General features: G+C 46.1%; 3 protein-coding genes across 4 annotated transcripts; 1 reads left to right on the top strand and 2 right to left on the bottom strand.

The window, feature by feature from the left end:
* Nucleotides 1-592: 592 nt before the first annotated feature.
* On the bottom strand, nt 593-11352 carry LOC131272560 (SR-related and CTD-associated factor 4). Its single transcript, XM_058274325.1, has 9 exons — nt 11129-11352; nt 10521-10811; nt 10137-10394; nt 9591-10035; nt 9421-9479; nt 7349-7682; nt 4529-5180; nt 3632-4455; nt 593-3327 (listed from the first exon to the last, which is right to left on the bottom strand). The coding sequence occupies exons 1-9, from the start codon at nt 11156-11158 to the stop codon at nt 1859-1861; spliced, it is 4362 nt and encodes a 1453-aa protein (XP_058130308.1). The 5' UTR covers nt 11159-11352; the 3' UTR covers nt 593-1858.
* A 467-nt stretch (nt 11353-11819) lies between these two features.
* LOC131261023 (serine/arginine repetitive matrix protein 1) lies at nt 11820-16903 on the top strand. 2 transcript variants are annotated; one of them, XM_058262904.1, is made up of 7 exons: nt 11820-11975; nt 13111-13396; nt 13472-14121; nt 14864-14952; nt 15121-15322; nt 15396-15988; nt 16089-16903. In XM_058262904.1, the coding sequence occupies exons 2-7, from the start codon at nt 13279-13281 to the stop codon at nt 16360-16362; spliced, it is 1926 nt and encodes a 641-aa protein (XP_058118887.1). In that variant the 5' UTR covers nt 11820-11975; nt 13111-13278; the 3' UTR covers nt 16363-16903. The 2 variants fall into 2 exon arrangements, with proteins under 2 accessions (XP_058118887.1, XP_058118886.1); XM_058262903.1 differs by having other exon boundaries at nt 13053-13396.
* On the bottom strand, nt 16732-17742 carry LOC131261024 (NADH dehydrogenase [ubiquinone] 1 alpha subcomplex subunit 2). Its single transcript, XM_058262905.1, has 3 exons — nt 17563-17742; nt 17359-17465; nt 16732-17291 (listed from the first exon to the last, which is right to left on the bottom strand). The coding sequence occupies exons 1-3, from the start codon at nt 17658-17660 to the stop codon at nt 17203-17205; spliced, it is 294 nt and encodes a 97-aa protein (XP_058118888.1). The 5' UTR covers nt 17661-17742; the 3' UTR covers nt 16732-17202.
* Between the last annotated feature and the right edge of the window lie 1162 nt (nt 17743-18904).

Here is an 18904-nt window from a genome sequence, read left to right as displayed (position 1 = left end):
ACAGTAGAATGTTCGACGTGCTACTTTTGGAGGTAAAACCTGCAAAAATACCTTCGTTCATCTGGGAAGTCCATAAATTGTATGTGGGGCATTGAATTTATCTGTACTTCAGCACCAATATATTACATTTAAAACAGAGTAATTTAATTGATTTGAATTACTGGCAAATTTAATTTAATTTAATTTGAAATTCTTCCGCTAAATTGGCCGAGGAACGCGGACTAATAATCAGTTAAGTGTTGTGCTAACACTTTTCCGAGAATGTCCTTATTACCATCGTTATTTCATGAAATTATGGTTAAGAAAACAAACCAAAAGTTGTGCAAGTAACAGTCGAAGTAAACATTCGTGAAATAAATGTGCAGATCTACCGATGGCTGAACAAAACTTTAGCATGCCCGAACAAACGCACAGAAATTCAAAAATCGTCACCGAAACTCACGCATCCGCTAGCTGTAAAAACCGGATCTTTGTGTAATTGCATCAATAGCTACCCTATTTGGCGAAATAAGGTTTAGCCTGCGTAAGTAAGTCTAGAAGAATTCAGAAACAAACAATCTCCCCCATTAGAAAACACATCCATTTCATTTAAAGGACGAAAGATTATGCATTGCTTTATTATTACACACTAGTATGAGTACAGTATGTTCATCGGTTCGGCAATCGCAACTCTACAGCTAGTACGGTTTTTGACATCAAAAGGATTTCCCCTGTCATATGAAACATCCGGTTCCGTTAGGTGACGCCTTAACGAGACGACGAGCTATCCGATTTCGGCGAGGGTTCTTACGATATTTTCCTCAGCTACGCAGATACTCCTCCTTAATTTAGCCACGCTCGTTTCTCTCCCTTAAAATAAGTCTTGAATGTGCAATATTTTCCTATCGCTTGGGGGCACGTCTAATCTGTATCTTTCCTTTACCTACATAAATAATCTAGGGCAAATGGTTTTCTTACAATCCTACCGCTACCAGTACCTTCCGTCCAGGTAGGGCAAACTGTGTCCATCTCCTATTTGGGACGACAGATTTGTTCTTTCCTCGTTATGGAACCGTTCTGCAACCTCGTTTTGCTTACTTATCTCTATTGCTTGACATTATTCTTTGCCAATCTTTCCCCACCCGCCATACAACAGGAGGTCTATACAGTGCATGATGAATAGTTTAAAGGATACTAATGAAATTAAGCTACATAAAACCGACCTGAAGCCAACCGGACGTCAGCGTAAAGTAATAAAAAAAAATATATCAAAACAATACAATCTACTACCGGGCCGGAGTGTAGAAATGAAAAGAGAAACATAGAAAAATAAAACCAAGCCTATTTGCTACTATAATTGGTGACTGTAAGAGTTTTAGAAATAAACTAAGATCACTTCCATACGTCAAGTCAAATCAATATCATCATCATTATCAATCAACTATTATTGTTCCTATTAACTATTGCTGCTTCTGATTATGGTAGACTCGTCACTTGTGGTTCACGCTCTGCCTCAACTGGGGCATAAGAATTATTCCTTAGAATCATACAAACGCTTCTTCACTTCACAATAGATTCTCATCAAAGTATCGAAGAGGGTACATTGGTGAGAATTTCCTCGTACACTCGAAAACAAAACAAAAAAACCACTGCTAGTTCTATCCGAACCGTGAACTATACGTTGCCTTCATCCAATTGTATGCTTATGTTTTAAATTTGTTGTTTGTTTATCTATGAGCCATCTATGCAGGTTCGCCTGAATCGCTTCCGTGAGTACAAGCTTGGGTGGAAGGATAGATAAAATCCTTCACCGAAATGGATGTCTTTCAGCATAATAACACACACCAACACGGTGATGTGTTTGGCGGGGATTCTCAACCTATTGTTCGCTGAGCATTGTATCTGATTCCGGGGGTGGTGCTGTGTCGTCGTTTCCGCCGTTGTCCTCCACGGTGGTCGCGGTATGTTCAACAGCGTTTTGTTCGAAGGAAGGGCCAGAGTCAGCATCACCGCCCATGGAAGAGGGTGGAACGGAATCGTTGTGGGGGTCCTGGTGGTCCTGTTGTTCATATTGCTGCTGCTGCTCTCTTTCTTCCTGCTCTTCCCGTTGGCTGAAATCGTTCTGTTCATGCTGCATTTCCGCCATTGAAGATGAACCAGATGCATGCGCTGAAGGTTGACTCTGCGTGTGATCTTCCTCTTCCCGTCGATGGCTTTCGTATCGATCGTTGCGCGACACTCCGAGGAACGGCTCTTCTTGCGCCATGCCACTTTCCATCGCGTCAGCGTTGCTGTCATTGGCAGGCGGATTGTTCGTTTGTTCTGCTTCGTCCTCCGGCTCGGGCGAGTAGAGGATGGGTTGAGGCCGTTCGTCGTCCGGATCGTCGTCGTTCCGGTGGCCACGATGATGATGATGGTCCCTCGGGAATCGTCGTCCCCCAACGTTTTCGCCATCACTGCCTCCACCTCCACCACCGCGCCTACTTTCCATCATCTGACCACCATCGATGTTGGCGTCGTTGTCGGAGGTAGCAGCATTGCGAGACGATTCTTCACCGCCCAACATGGCGCTGTCTTCCGGTTCCGATTGTCCTTCTCGACGCTGGCGTCCATCCGATCCTCCGTCACCCTGCTGCTCCTCTTGGCCAGAGTTTTGTCGTTGGCGTCTGTTGTTTGCCGAGAACGGGGCCTGTCGTCCAGTCGTCGGCCTATTACCACCATCATCCCAATTTTCGTCATCATCATCCCATCGGGCAACACCGCCTCCTGGGCGATTACCAACCGGACCACGCTTATTGCCGCCCCGAGCGCCATTATTGTAGCGTTGTCCATCGCCACCGCTTCCGGCACTGTCGTCACCACTGCGCCAATTATTTTGCTGCCTACCGCCGCGTGCCCGTCCACCGTCGTCTCGATTGCCGCGCCCGCCGCTGCCACGGTCGTTGTTGTTCCAGTTACCACGGCGATTGCCACTGTTGCTATTATTGCCACCAGAGTCGTAGCCATTATTGCTGTTACCATCGTCACCACGATCGAAGAAGCCTCCAGGCTGCTGTTGACGATCCTCGTTGAAGAACTGACCACCACCACCACGCTGCTGCTGTTGATTTCTACCGCCCGAACGATTGCCGAACATTCCGCCTCCAGGGCCACCACCAACGTTACCGCGCCCGGGCTGCTGCTGATTACCAAATGGTCCATTACGACCACCTCCCTGGTTACGGCCACCCTGGTCACCACCACCGCGACCGTCACCATTCCCACCTCCTCCAACATTATTATTGAATCGATTGTTTTGCGAAAAGTTACCACCACGACGGGTAAAATCTGCTTCACGATTTCCAAAATCTGCAAAACGAAAAAAAATCAAAAGTTAAACACATGCGAGCATTTAGAGTAGTCATGATAGATGCGTAATAATTGGATTTCGTTTTTTTTTCGTTGGCATGATGACCGTCTTTGCCCATGCCTACTCGATTAACACTGTAATAAATTGCGTTAAAATTTTGCCCGAATGCTTTTTAACGGCACTTCTACAAATGTTCTAATTTCGTTCTAATAATATTATAATTGAAACGATTCGATTCTAAACTGTATGCAATATAAATTTTAAATATGCTGTTCTTTCGTTTTTTCTACATTGTTAACTTACCATCACTGCCGTCGTTTCCGCCACGACGCTGTTGTTGCTGATTGTTGAATCCGAGCACGCCGGCAAGTTCACGCAGCCGTTCCGAAAGTGGCCGATCGTCCTGATTGCTTCCTCCGCCGCGGAAATTATTTCCACCGGCCCTATCGTTGCCTCCACCACCCCAGCGGCTTCCGCGCTCACCACGATCCCGCCTACCACCACCACCGTCTCCACGATCACCGCCGAACCCTCCGCCACGCTGATCGCGATCACGACTTCGATCACCACCTCGGCCACGATGATCTTGACGTCCATCGTCGTTGGCTCTTTGGAAGTCCCTGGAACGACCGCCGTCCACCGCATCGTCACTACCTGCTCCATCGCCATTGTCCGGCATGTTTCCACTGCCATCGACGGTTTGCGCACCGGCGCCAAAGAATGTACCCGGTGGTCCCGGAGGAATGCTAGCGTTCGGGGGCAGCAGGGGTGGCGGTGGTTGGTTGAAGAAAGCACTGTTTCCACCACCACCAGCGGCAACACCGGATTGCCCGCCACCACCAACCATGGGAGCGGCATTTGGAGGATTTTCATCCTCCATCTCGATGTCCATGTCATCGGCGGAGGACTTGCTCATGTTGGAACCGGAATTATGCAGGTTCGCCGAGGCAGCCCCGTTACCCAAAAGACCCGAACCGGACGAGGGCGGTGGTGGGGGCAGCACACCGAAGCCTCCTAGTGGCAGGGGAGGGTGATTGCCCGGTAGCATGATGCCTGGTGGAGGCACATTAATCCCAAGCCCTGGAACCATATTCGGGCCCATCGGAATACCCATTTGTATTGGCAATCTGGAAATAAAAAAACGCCACCGTAGTGAATGTTATTGATTTCTGTCATTGCTCGATAACTACTTCTACTTACCTCGTAACAGCACCCATCGGGAAAGGTGGCATGCCCATGCCGAGCATGGCCGTCGGTGGCGGTTGGCTGGTGTCGACCGCAGCCAGCGGAAACAGGGACGGATTGAGCATTCCAGCGGCCGCGGCCGCTGCAGCTGCTGCCGCCGACAGGTCGGTGCCATCCATCTTCTTTAGGCCCATTCCCGGGCCCCCTAGACCTAGGCCCATGGCAGCCGCGGCCGCTGCTGCGGGGGCGAGCCCCACTGCGGCAGCTCCGGTTCCGCTCGACTTATCCTTCATCCACTGGGGCATCGTGTCCTCATCGAACATACCGCCGTCCTCCAGCGATTCCAGGTCCGTGCTGGGGCTCAGCTTCGTCCAGGGAATGTAGCTGACACCGAGATCCAGATCCCAGTAGTCTTTCCACTCCTTGCTCTTGACACCCTTGCCGGCGGCCCACGAAATGGTGATAGCCCGACCGTGCATCTTGTGGTTCTTGAGACTCTGCATGCACTTGTACGCGTCCTGTCTGCGGTTCATCACGATAAACGCACATCCGCGCGGTGGAATCATGTCGATGCTCACGATGTCACCGTACTTGCCAAACGTGTCGGACAGTTCCTCCTGCTGTACCAACTTCGACAGATGCCCAACCCACAGTGTTGTGCTGCATACTATAGAGAAAAAAGAGTGCAGAAAATTGGTTTCAGTTTGAATGAATTCCAGTATTTAGTTTTAGTCGAGCGCAACGAGCAGCCAACAGCAAAGAAAGGACGGTATTCGAACGAGGATGCATGTTTTCGTTGAAAGAAACTTGCAACATTTTGAGACAAAATAAATCTCCAATATTTACAGACATGTGGAAACCTGCAGCAATCTCTTTTTTGTTGAACTCTAGATCATTTAGCGATGTAAAAAGATATTATTTTATACGAAAACAGAACGTTTTGGCAATGAGGGCTTTCATTGTAAACTAATTTTCATCACGTATGATTCCGATAAAAGGGGAAAGTTCGACAATGTGGGATAAAATGTACCAGCATATTTTTAGCTGAACTAAACTATTTAAAAACAATTAAGTACTAGAAAATATTCATTAGCGTATCCAATGCATCCTATGTTAATTTCACGGTTCTAAAATCAGATTCAATGGAGGAAACAACTTATGCTAACTTGGGGGGTCACCACCTCGACGGGGTGGGTTTGAATCCCAACCGAGACCGGAACCCTCCCCCGTACGAGAGGACTGACTATCCACGTACACATAGTGTAAAAGTCTCGTAAGCCCTTACCGGGTAGGCATGACCAACAAGGAGTTGGTCACCCAAATATAGATAAATAGATAAATAAAGTAGATGCCCGATTATCCACAGTAAAGGGCGCCACGTAAAAGCAGGAAATCCGTACAGTGTTTAAACGATAAGTAAAATAGTTTGAATCGTTATACGATAAAGGAGTCCATTAAAAACCACCGTTCATGAAAAATTAAGGCACAGTCGGAAAGGATACGAGCTTGGAGAATCTGAGTACAGGGAGTTGTGACCAACACATTCTTGTTCATTAAATGGTTTAATAGTTGACCGGTCCTCTCCTTCTATGTTCTCCTATTGCCTATTGGAAGCTTAGGAGTAATAGCGCAACCGGCCTATTTTGATAAAACGTTCTTCACCGAAATCAGAACGAAGCAACTAAGCGAGTATGCGACAGTAAAGTAAACCAGTATAAAATTGAGACTGTACACGTTTGAGTTATTCCTGATAAACTGTCCGCGGATAAACGGGAATCTACTGTAGCAATGGTCTTGGCATCCATAGAAAAGCAATTCTCCTAAGATCTGCCATTTTTGGTAGAATTTCAATTTCTACGTTAAATTTAAGTATCTTTTCATAGTTCCAGAAGGTACTTTGAATTTGACCTTTCGCGTCTCTTTCAAGTGTGTATAAGTATTTTCGGTAAAAGCTTATTCCTCTCCGTTTTAGATTTCGATTTTTATAGACATTAAGTCAGAAACGTGGGAAATATTGTAGATAATTAAGTAATAATGCAATCAACAGATGAAATATACATATGCATGTGTAACACGTTAACGCTACGTCGTTCTTTTCCGCATGCCGTCATTAGGCCGCTCGGCACCGACAGAGCCGCTGTAATCGGGAAAGGCAAGTATGTAAAATAGAACGAAAAGCAGGGCAACATGAGCGTAGTGCTTAACATGTTACAAAAGTTCTAGAAGTACGACCTTACGATTCGTCATACGTTCAGATGTTAAACATGATCTGACGAACGCCGTTTTTCAAATAGTCATGCCAATTTAAGCCCTTCGCCATCTTCATTCGAAAATAATGCCAAATGTAAGATAGTAATGGAAGTAGTACATTCCATTGATAATCCGAAACGGTTACTTTTTTTCTATTCCCCCGTTTAAAGGATCCGAAAGATTCCTTGGAAATAGAAACAAAGTTGTCTGCCAGTAAAGGAAAAGCCAAGCCAAGTCCGAAGTCAAGTACACCTTGCCGTTTAAAAATCCGCCCAGTAGGAAGCTTAATTGAACTGAGGAAAGAGAGAAAGAGAGATAATAAGATCCACAGGATTGTTACGGAATAGGCACAGGAACCACAGTCACCGTACAGAAACTCTTACATTCACATACACACACATTCACACATACACATTTTGCACTGTTTCGGATTCCGTTGTTCACGGGTCGGTGGAAGATGGGAAGGAACCACACGTAGGGGAAAGTCGTTCTGGGTTAGGAAGGATGCTTCTTGGGAGTGCTGGGGCGTTTCATGATTCTTGCTGCTGCCTGCGCTGCTCCTCACGCGTCTACCGGCTGTCTTACCACTGAGGTGCTCCTTTTTCATATCTGGGAGTCCCTTGCGCTTCCGCTCCCGTTCGTGTTCCTTCTCTCGCTCGCGATCCTTGTTCGAAGTACCTCGGTCACGGGACGACCGTCGCCTGGACGATCTGGGCGACGTCGAACGCGATCGAGAGTGCGAACGGCCGCGGCCACTCCGACCGGTGCCACTGCCGCCACCGCGCCGATCACGGGGCGATCGCGATCTACTCTTGCGCCTCGACGAGGATGACGATGATTTGTAGCGATCGTTGTTACCACTCCCACTTCCTCCTAGGGCGCCTCCACGACTGCTTCCGGCCGGCAAAGGTTCCAGTATCTGTGATTGTTCCGGGAGAATATAGAAAAAGAGAAAGGGTGATGACGTTGTGTAGCGTCGTGGATCCGCATCATGATCGCCGGATGTCGATTGTGATCCACGATCACGGCAGACATGACCATTCACCCAAACACACACACGCACACACATACACACGAACAAGCACACAAAAAGAGAAAAAGAGAGAAAAAGAAAAGACATTTGTTTAAACGTGCATATCTCCGGTGCCTTTCCGTAACGATCTTGATGATCTCTGTTCGATGTGAACCTGCGTACTGAATGCGTTCAGTTTAGCTATTTCCGCTCGTTTCGTTTTGCCTTCCTACAATACTAGCGGCAGCGTGCTTCATTTTTTGGACTTGGAACTTCTTTACTTGGCTTGGCATTGGCTTTTCCCACCGGGTACTAAACGTTACTCCCGAAATGGCGCGTAATGTTTGCGTAATGACGAACGAGCGCAATCGTATATTTGTAGAAGAGATAGAGAACAAAGGGTACAATATTTCAATCCTATTCAACTCGAATAGGAAGGAACTTACCGTCCGTCCAACGTCGCCACACTTCTGCTTGTCCCCGCCGGGAAACGGTACCAAACTCCGGAAGGATCGGAGAGGTGCCTCGGAGACCCGGCAGAAGGGATGCAGGAGTGCCCGTTTGGGGGGGTACTACACGAAGAAGCCGACCACACACACGCGTATCATTTTAAATCCTACCTTTGGATGCTGTGGTATTCGTTTTCTCTCCTTCGCTGTTTGGCGCTGGTTGCATTTAATTTTACAATATTTAACGCATTTATGATCGATTTAAAGAATAGCATATTCCTAACAAAACTATCTGCTAAATGGTGATCGTCTGGTTCGTTGAGTTTACAAACGATCGCATAGAAATGTTCACCTACGCATACAGAGCATTCGGCCCCAATTCAGCTTTATAGCAATGATTCTCAATGGAATCAGCAAATAAATTGCAAGCTTCTTCAACGATTGCATTTTTTACCGCTTTTAACACTCGTCATTGTATGTTACAAAATTGTATCGAGTCACTATATTTTGTTGTATAAATGTCTGCAAAGCGATTCATCTTAACAGACTTAATCTAATTTAATGAATTTATACAGACTTCATCTAATTTAGTGAATTGGATTGAACTAGCAATTCATTTTTATAAATTTCTAACATATTTTCTGAAATGAACCTTTCAGGACACTTAATGCCCAAGTTTGTCGTTTTCAATAACGTTAATCAGTATAAATAATGCGTTAAAATTTGTTTCAAACTTGCTGAGTTAATGACATAAATAAAGTTGTTGAACAGTCGAACAAAATGAAAACCAACTAAGTTTATTGATTTATGACGATACATTTTAATTCCTAAATTAGAATGTAATTCTTATTTAAGAACAAAAATGTATCGTTGCCAATAAAAATCTTACGTCGATCGATTTAAAAAAAAGATAGGCTGAACTTACTTCACACAGCGTATTACAGAATTCTAAGTAAACAAACAACTTTGTTGCCATGGGCCCGAAAATGTCGGGCTGCTCGTTCTAATAAATGAACGATTGCTACAAAATTCATTACACAAACACCGTTCGACATTCCGTTTCGTTTACATCAACGTAGTCCCATCAAATGGGTTGCCCTTCTTTGATACCGCTGCATTGCGCTTTGTTATGAAAGGATCGAACGACCGAGGGAAACATGGTGGCACAAAGTAACAGATAGGGTTTTAATATTCACCTCAACTCCGGTTATCGCCACGTCGTTATCAGTATCAACATCCTTCGCTGATGAGTGACCTAGATAGAGTGGAAAAGGGTAAGGAGATTTTTTTGACACATAAAAACACATCATTAGAATTGTGCAGTATATCGATGCATTTAGCTTATTGGGCACAACTGGATACTTACCGGCATTCAAATCAATCGGAGGCTGACGACTCAGATCGCATTCGTTTGCGAATGGTAGTTTCATCAGCACACTGGCAAGGTGCTTCTCAAACTTTTCTTCCTGCAGGCGCATTTCGGTCAGCTTGCTCTGCTTTTCCTCCTGCTGCTTGAGCTTCTGCAAGTTCTGCAGCTGCTTCAGCACGTTTGGATCGGACAGAATCTGCGCGATGTTGCCTCCGGGGACTTGCGAGAGATCCGGCAGACCAGCGCCACCCGACAGTGGCACGGAGGGCGAATTTTTATCCTCTTCCTCTTCGCTGCCGTAGTCGAAGTCCAACAGTTTTTTGTTGAACTTCACCTGATCCTTGGCGGCAGCGTTAGCGGCCGCCTGATCGCCGGAAGTTTGGCGCATCAAGATCTGCTGGAACTGCTGCAGCTGACGGATAGTGTTCGGGTCGAGTTGTTTCTGTTTGATTGGGGCAGTGGAGATAGTAAAAGGAAACAAAAGATATTGCATCAAATCGTCTGATTCCAGCTGGCTGACCAAGTAGATGGTATGTCCATTACCGTTTCGCCCATCTGCAGTGGGCCCCCGACGCTATGATCGTCCATACCGCCACCCATCGATGTACCGGCAGGTGAATCATGACCCATGACTCCCGCATTCATGCCATTCGCTCCGGCCGCCTCCTGTAGAGCCAACTGGGCGTTGTACTGCTGATGGATCGGATGATCTGGATTGGCTAGATCGAACAGCGGTTGAATTACCTCCGGCAGGAAAACCATGTTCTTCTGCCATAGATTCAACACCCGAATGATTTTGCTCTGCGCGGGAAAAACAAAGCGGTTATGATTTCGCACCGATTGTCCAGAAAACTACGAAACGATGGCCGCCAACGATTGTGGACGATGCTTAAAGCAGCATGCTTCAACAGACGACCGAACACCTACCTTATCTTCCGGCGGGCAGCGAAACAGGTGCGCAAACGTGGACTCCATGTTTCGCGCAAAGCGCGGTGCAAAGACATCCTTTTCCGGGCCGAATTGATGACGCGATTGTCGCACAATCGAGTCGATCACGTACAGGCCCGGGATCTTGTACTCGCATTTGCACTTTTGGATGAACTTTTCCACACTCTGCACCACATGCTTGTAGAACTTGATCGCCTTCATTGCACTTCGCGTGATCGAGGCCATCTTAGCCTTCGAGATTGGTGGTTTGGATTCATAGAGACCGGATAGCTGGAAGAACAACGAACAAAATAAAAAAACCAACGAGATCAGCTTTCTGTATGACCAATCGATCACTTATGTCGCCCAAGGAGGCCAAATTTGTCACATTCGACACGGAACACACTACACAACCGTCGGTAATTATCAATTGGTGATTTTTAACTTCTAAACACTTTAGCCTTTCATTCAAATCTTTTTCCCTGCCCCTTCCTTGGCGCACCATAACTACCCTCTTATCACTTTTCTTTCATTTTGACGTCACCACGACACTGGGCCTCCGGGAACGGGGCCACCCCCTCCCCCCCAGGAACGAAACGAATTCTCACCTCCTGGTTGAAAACCCGGACCGTCTCCATGCTGGTTGCTTCTATAGACGACGCCACGGTGAATGATTTTCAGCACTTGGCACTCGGGAGGAAAATGTTGAGACTGGACCACTATTTACCACGACGCGACAGCTGCCATAAAGAAACCAGTCGTCGCAAGGCCCAAAACTTTATCCACGTTTTAAACAGTTCCCTTTCCCCCACAGCCGGTACACTTGAAACAAATTCCCTTCGTTTCGTTCGCGGGCAACGTTTGTTGCAACAACTATAACTAACTAGTTTACGATTCGCGAAGAAAAGCAGGACCAATTCGGCATGGGACAGATTTGCACGGGCAAGCGAACACGGAATTTCTCAAAATGGCTACCTGATGTCTGTGCGTCGAGGAATAGTCGATGCTAATCGAAAATCGACGAACAGGGTTGGCTCAACGAAAGTGGTCAGTCGATCAATTCATTTTATTTTATAACCTTATATTTTTAGAATAGTGTATGTACTATTTAAAATTTTTCAATTTAAATTAAATGCACATAAGTGCCGTATGAAACCAAATGAAAATTTAATTTTGATAAACAAACGATAACTTGTGACAGATAAGTCGATGAAGTATCGCATCTAGCATGGTAAACAAGGCGAACCGTCAACGCTTTGCAAAGAAAGATGGCGAACGCTCAAAGGCTTCAATATTGTGCTAGACATCCGTGATACGCAAACTTTGTCGTCCGATTTTCCGGTGAAATACGGTTCCGTTCGTTTACCAAACGCACTTACGTTGGAGTGGAAAACATTGAAACTAAAAGCATTGCGTGATTGGATTGAACGTGCATTATCGTCGCGAGAAAAATAGGTAATGAAATAAACGCTACACTTCTGTTTGACTGCTACGCGTAGCTGTGGTGCGTTTGTGAGTCTTGTACTGGAAAAACACACAAAAAATTGAAGGAAAACATTCGATCGATATTGCTTACACAGCGATAGAATAACAAGCGTCGGTACAAAACCAGTTCAGTGCGCTCCCAATACAATCGTGTTCGGTATGAGCCTATTTATTTCGGTGCAAAGGCGAGTGAAGTATGAAAAATCCGGCAAAAACTATGTATTCCGTCGTTTACGAAAACGCTACAAAGCGAATGGAAGCGCTGGTAATGATGGCGGCTAGCTAGCGATAAACAAGCGTCGGTGTACATCTTCAACGTCATGGAGCCTAGGGAAACCCACGAATACATTTTGTGCCTTGCTGATGCTTTGGGATGTTAGGCGGATCAGTTCGCTATGCGGGACAACAGTCCCCCCCATTCATCGACATCGGGGCAACGGATGGGTTTGACGAGCTCCTCTATCGGTCGGTCGTCGGTCATCGGTCATCGGTCATCGTTTCGGCTGTCGGATATTGGCGTCGGTACGATTTATATTTCAATCGGTTTTGTCGGTCCCCAAACGCTCCACTTTCGCGACGCTAAACTTTCCGGTCGTCTTCTGTAGATTCTTAAATCTAATTGTTATGTCGCGCGAATCATACTCGGTTACTCGAAACGGCTGGACATCGCGTTGTTTATCGGGTACTCTCGCGAAATAGAGCGTCTGCTTAAAATGTCGGTTTCGAAATATCGGTATTCGCGACCCGTATTCGTACATAGAGGAGCTTTCCCCATGCCGCCACAACATCAACAATGCGGTGAAACACTGGCTGTTTTCATCCCCCCCTAGCACCAAATTTGCTGAAGATATGTTTTCCACGATACCTAAGCAGAAACATTTATTTTCCAAACACCACCAACATCCGAGACGTCGCACTAATTTTAATTGCTTTTTTCGTTGTCTCATTCTATCGACTCGCCTGAAACTAATATTCTTCTAAACTTCTGAACGTATTCCATTACACAAAAATGGATTGCACCATCCGTGTGCTTCTGTGGTCGTTTAGGAAGCCAGCACATTTCTTTTCCCCTCGACGAAATAAAATAAACAATTCCAACGGAAAGGAAGACGCTGAGAAAATACGTCACTGGCGAAAGAGGTCGTGATTACTTTGTGCCATCATCAACAACACGGACGAAACGGGAGAGAAGAGTTTCACGGGTGCATTAAAATCGTTTTTGTGCGTGTTTGATCGTCAGTTGTTGGTGCGTTACCGGGTTGTCCGTTAATTGATGTCCCTTCGTCGTCGCGATTTAAGCCCCCCTCCGCGCGGGGGTGGCGGCGGCCGCGGGAGTCCACCAAGTAGCAAACTGCGCATGGATCGAAATCCAAGTCGTGCGAAGATTACCGGTAAGTTCAGTAGACAAACGATACATGCTTGGTTAAGATCATGTTTTAATGCATTCTTTTTCCCATCACTCACAGATCCAAGCAATCCGGCGGGCAAGAGGAAGGAAATTGACAATGTAATGAAGAAAGCTCGTGCATTTCCCAACGAAACCTGGGACAAAAAACTGCTCGAGGCCGAAGAAAAGGATCCTAACCGTTGGCGCCACACCGGTTACAAAAAAATGTACATTGAAGATGACCCTAGCAGCTCCGATTCGGATCACGGCGGACGTGGCGGTTTGGGTGGTCGCTATGGAAACGGTAGACGTAGCCGTTCGCCACGATCACCGCGTCCATCGCATCGCCGCTCGCCGTCCCCACTGCCGCCCATGCGTAAACGGCACATTTCGCCACCTTCGCCGGGCCCGATGCGCCGTCGGTCACCGTCGCCCGCAATGATGGGTCGTAAGCCACCGCCAATGGAGCCTAAGCGCCGTCCACGATCACCATCACCGCCGTCACGTATGGGGCGCAAATCACCAATGCGGATGATGCGCCGGCCAGCTTCACCCGGCGATATGCGCCGTCGGTCACCGCCGCTCGGTATGGGTCCGGACTCACCACGCAGACCGCCTCGTCGTATGTCACCCCACCATTTGGGACCACCGCTATCAAAGGGCGGCGGTGGTGGTGGTCGGCTTCCACCTGTGCCTCGCTCCAAGAGACCCCCTTCACCTCCTCCTAGGGTGAGTGCTTAGTTCTGTGGGGTTGGATGGGGCTTACATTTGCGTTTGTTATTTCCTATATACATGCACAAACTTATATTAGATTAAAACCAAACGATGCTAACGAAATCTGTTTTTGTTTTCGAAGTTATCGTTTGATTTTAATTTTTCTCCTTTTTTCACACTATGTATACAATTTATCCATTTCAGCATGATAGTACTATAGCTGTTCTTTGCTTTTATCTAATCAATGCATTTGTTCTATACAATCTATAAATAACTATAAATCACATTCAAAGTAATTCGATTGTCTTTGGAATTACTTCAATCGTATTTAAGCTACAAACAACGAAACTGATCCATCTCATAGTGGATATGTTTGTAAATGTATAAAATACCCCTTAGTATGTTGGACATTAGTACCGTTGGAGGTGAAGGCTCCAAGTATGAATTCCTTTTACGGCAGTAAATGAATCAGCAATCATCATAACAATGTAATATTTAGTGTTCCGGCGTAACGTCGTATAACGCTTAAGCCAATCTTCCTTGCCTTGGTTTGTTACAATATGCTGCCATGTTACTGCTAGATTAATCTTTTAAAGAGGATTTTTTCTCTTGTATACTTTCGGCAATTTCTTTGGAATTAAATCAGAATATAAAAACCATCATTCATGTTGATGTTCGATTCGATCGTACATAGGAATCAGGATGTAGACTGATACAGTATTCCTTCTCCCGTTTCATATACGAACACTTTACGTAGATGAGTCGTTCGGCATCGATGAGCAGTTGTTCGGACGATTCTTGCTCCGCCTGCTCCGTCGACGATCACCGACGCCGTCGTCGTTCTAGGTAAGTGTGCATGTGTGTGTGTGTGTCTTTCCGGCGTATAATTGAACCAACCATGTCCGAACGGTTGGGTCATTCAAACGGTCGTCAGTAGCGCGTGCGGGTTACGACACCCGAATTTATCGAACTCCGATCTAACGAATGCATCATAACCACAACCTACCAACATAGATCTCGGTCGTTCTCGCATCCGCGTCCGCGTGCTCGTTCTCCGCCGCACAACAACGGTTCGAAAGGCCTCCGGCGCGAAGGCCTCGCGGGCAATCATGAAAGTCGGCTGCGCCCGATGAGTCCCCCGCCGGTAGATCCGCGCCGAAAGCATCCACCACCACCGGTGGAACCATTGTCGAAGGGTCATCGAGGTCTCGAGAAGGTATGTTCTGTGTGCGTGGTGTTGTGCTTTCCAAAGCTCTTGCAATCGGAATTTTATTTTATTATTCCGTCAGGATCCACGTGATCGTCCATCCCGCTCGATTCCACAGCCAACGATTCCTGAACAGCGAGCACGTCGCCCACAGACACCGGACTCGGATCGTGCCATTTCGCCTCCAAAGCGAAGCTCTAAGCACACCAGCAAAATTGTGAATGCCGGTCCGCCGCCGGAAGATTCACGTCCCGTAAAGGTTCGGTCATCGAAGCAGCCACCACCGCCAGAAGTCCCGGCCAACGGGTATGAAGCGGGCAGTTCATCACAGACCGCCGGCACCAGCTCATCTAACCCGGCTGGACACAAAAAGCACCACAAGGACAAGGGAACCGAGAAGTTACGCGCACGGGTCAAAATTGAAGGTGAACCAAAGCAACGGGCCCGGCCCCGTTCGCCCTCCAGTGGTTCGGAGGAATCAAGCAGCAGCGAAAGCTCGTTGCCACGGTTTACGGCCACCACGCGCATGACACTTTCCGAGCGTTTCGGCAAGATGGCACAGTGGAGCGTCGACCGATCGAACATGGAGAATATGCGTATCACGAAGAATTCGTCCGGTGGCGATCTGAAGGTGATGATCGAGGAGGATCTCGAAGCCCCACCAACTCGATACACGTACGGTTCTGTTTTTTTTCTCATTACCTCTACATACAAGAAATGTGTTAAAACAAACCTCTTTTAATCGATCGTTTTTTTCTTTTGGTTACATGTCTAGTTATTCGCCGGCGCCGGCCGGACACTTCCCAGAGGAGCTTATGACGACTGGACCTAGCGGACTGTCCTCCTGGGATGACGTGCGTGTGCGATACGAATACTACAAAGGTCGTGGATATCTGCGTGACCTTGACCTACAGGACTACATCAAGTGGGAGGAATGGTGGTACAAGTACCAGGAATGGCTAAAACAGGAACGCTACTACGAGCTGTGGGAGCGCTCTCAGATGAACCGCCGTCGGAAGAAGCTTCCCATTTCCCAGCGACTTAATTAGGGAGAGGGTTTCGGATTCTTTTGATTTAATCTCCAGGGCGTAATGTTGGCGCTTCGCCAATCATTTCGTCCAGTTTTGTGAGTGCACTGTACCCGTGGGTTCATCACGTAACTCACATTTGTACCGTGTGCACACAGAAGAAGTGACAAAATAACAATGATGTCTACCTAATGTCCGAATGACCGCCCAATCGTGCAGCATAGATGTTAATGTTGATTTGAGTGTTGCATCGTCGATGCATTTTTTTCATTATTTTCTATTTAATCCATGTTTGACTTCTTTCATCAGGCAAACGTATTTTTGTTTATGTTGCAATACAGGGAGAACGGTTTGAGAAGTAGTAGAGTGTCAGCGAATGAGCACAATTCATTTTAGGTAAATTTTCATATTTGACTAAACTAATAAGAAAAACGAATTAACGTTTCGTTATCAAGGTGGAATCGATTTAACAAACATTGCGAATCGGTATGCTTTCTCATGATTACTGTCGATGGTGTAAAAAATAGTAGCCTCGAGGTGAAATACAAAATTTCGCAAAAGAGCAATAGTTTCGTGACCTCTGTTCCAGTTCAACAATGAACTAGATGTAAGACTATAAGTATGAGAATAAAATATGAGGAAACTTCCCTATAAACATATGAAAATGTAAGGTATGTGGTTCCCACTGGTCTACCGTAAGATCATTATTGATGTTTACCAGATCGGTAGCTGTTCTCTACGTTTTTTTAAATTAGTTTATTTGCATTACCTCATGCACATTGACTGTGGTGCTCATGGTTACATTCAATGTCCTATCGTTCCAAATAACAAACTGTGGCAAACATTTTACTACACTGGATTCTAGTGGCCTTTTCCCAACGTTTCAATGTGCTTCGAGATGTCTTCCGCCGTGGCGTTGGTCAATGTAACCGATTTTTCCTTTCCAAGTTCTACAACAGCAAGTAAACAATAGTGATTAGTGAGAACTGTATCCATAGAAAACGATCAAATTCGTACCGTAACGAGCCCAAAGTCTCGGCTGGACTCCGCTACACTCCCGTACTAGGATTGGCAGAGACGGATTATCTCGTTTCAGCTGGACGTAGCGAGTGTTCACAAACTCCCTTCATGGATACAAGCGGAAAGAAGAAATCATAGATGCCGCCGTCAATCGATTGTGTAACAAGCGTAGTACTGAACCTCTAGGACCATCTCACTTACCGCACGCCCTTGGACTCTTCGCCGGTTTGGCATAGGTGCAATCGTAGTTCTTTCACGGACGGGTTCAACCGTGCAAACCGAATCAGTGATAGTCTCATGATGTGCAATCTTTTTGGAGTCGATAATAACTACGACCGACAATTAGATTCCCCACAGAAGAAAAACAAACTCGGCTGACTGTTATTTGACGGCTTTGTCAGCGAAAGGTTGACTTTTGACAACTTGGGGGGTTTCATCGATTCTTTCGTAGTAGCTCAGGGTTTGAAATTCTACAACGAAACGCAGTTTTAGCTTTTCTAATAACTTTAATTGAATTATAAGAGCCGAAGAAAGTGCATTTTTGGAATCAGTTCTTCATATCCTTAGTATATTACAAATGGTAACGCAATTTGATCGTTTTTCGTTGAGTTAGCTGCCAGACTAAACTCAACGAAACTAGAGGGAAGGAAAAAACCCGTTTGCGATTTCCGTTTGGAAACCCCTTAAAGTTCTACTATGGTTTTAATTGTTGTCTTATAGGAGTTTACCAGATTTAAAGCCAACCCCTTTTTGGTAAAAAATCAATTCTGTTCTCAGAAAAATAAACCGGTATCGATAAAAGTGTTTCGAACGTTACAATCGAAATGTCAAAAAGTTTCGGACTCGAGTAACTTGTGATTCGGAAATCACAATCGTCACTAGTGATGGAGAAACTGAATCTCTACAGGGATTCGAATCTTTCTAGGTTCCAGGAATTTTTCTGGAACCTAACTTGCAAAACGTGCAAAAAACACAATCTATGTCCAATAAACCATTCTACCCAGCGTTCGATTTGAGTAAACTTAAATCAATTACATTGTCTCTAGATCAACTAGTTATGTGACTACTTTGATTCAAATCATTGTGAGTCGATTCAAACAGTTTATGATCAAGTCAGAACAGATCAAGTCAGAATCGAATCAAATCGAGTCCTAAACCAACCAAAATCTTTAAAATACGTCAAATGGGATCCAAATCTTTAGAATCTGTCAGATGGGATTCGAATCTTTAGAATCTTTGGAATCCGTCTAGGGACCGAATCTTCGAATCTTCCGAATCCTGATTCTGCCAACACTACTCTGGCGACCACTGTGTCAGTTGCAAACGGAACGTTTGACGTGCGGTCACGAAAGTAGTGCTGTGTGTTTCGTGCGTCACTGGCCGATTCGGGCTCGCTGGTCCACCAATCGAGAAACGTTGAATAAAAAACATATTGCCGTGGCCGGACAAAGGCAAGACGGCCGTTTGCGACCACTCGGGTGAAAGGTACGCCTGTCGGTACTTTCGCGCGTTCTTAAGTTCGTTCAACTGCGCGGCAAGACTG

Source organism: Anopheles coustani, chromosome 3 (genome assembly GCF_943734705.1).
Source record: "Anopheles coustani chromosome 3, idAnoCousDA_361_x.2, whole genome shotgun sequence".
Lineage (NCBI taxonomy): Eukaryota > Metazoa > Arthropoda > Insecta > Diptera > Culicidae > Anopheles > Anopheles coustani.
This window is presented reverse-complemented; position numbering and strand designations above follow the sequence as displayed.

Excerpts from the sequence above, each read along its gene's own strand:
- LOC131272560 (XM_058274325.1), bottom strand. The coding sequence starts at position 11,158 with ATGGAGACGGTCCGGGTTTTCAACCAGGAG. Across the intron at positions 10,036-10,136 it reads CACTGCAGATGGGCGAAACG|AAACAACTCGACCCGAACAC; the intron begins GTAATGGACATA and ends CCAATCAAACAG. Across the intron at positions 3,328-3,631 it reads CGGAAACGACGGCAGTGATG|ATTTTGGAAATCGTGAAGCA; the intron begins GTAAGTTAACAA and ends TTCGTTTTGCAG.
- LOC131261023 (XM_058262904.1), top strand. The coding sequence starts at position 13,279 with ATGTCCCTTCGTCGTCGCGATTTAAGCCCCCCTCCGCGCGGGGGTGGC. Across the intron at positions 13,397-13,471 it reads AAGTCGTGCGAAGATTACCG|ATCCAAGCAATCCGGCGGGC; the intron begins GTAAGTTCAGTA and ends CATCACTCACAG. Across the intron at positions 15,323-15,395 it reads GTCATCGAGGTCTCGAGAAG|GATCCACGTGATCGTCCATC; the intron begins GTATGTTCTGTG and ends TTATTCCGTCAG.
- LOC131261024 (XM_058262905.1), bottom strand. The coding sequence starts at position 17,660 with ATGAGACTATCACTGATTCGGTTTGCACGGTTGAACCCGTCCGTGAAA. Across the intron at positions 17,466-17,562 it reads GAAGAGTCCAAGGGCGTGCG|GGAGTTTGTGAACACTCGCT; the intron begins GTAAGTGAGATG and ends GTATCCATGAAG. Across the intron at positions 17,292-17,358 it reads GAGACTTTGGGCTCGTTACG|AACTTGGAAAGGAAAAATCG; the intron begins GTACGAATTTGA and ends TTGCTGTTGTAG.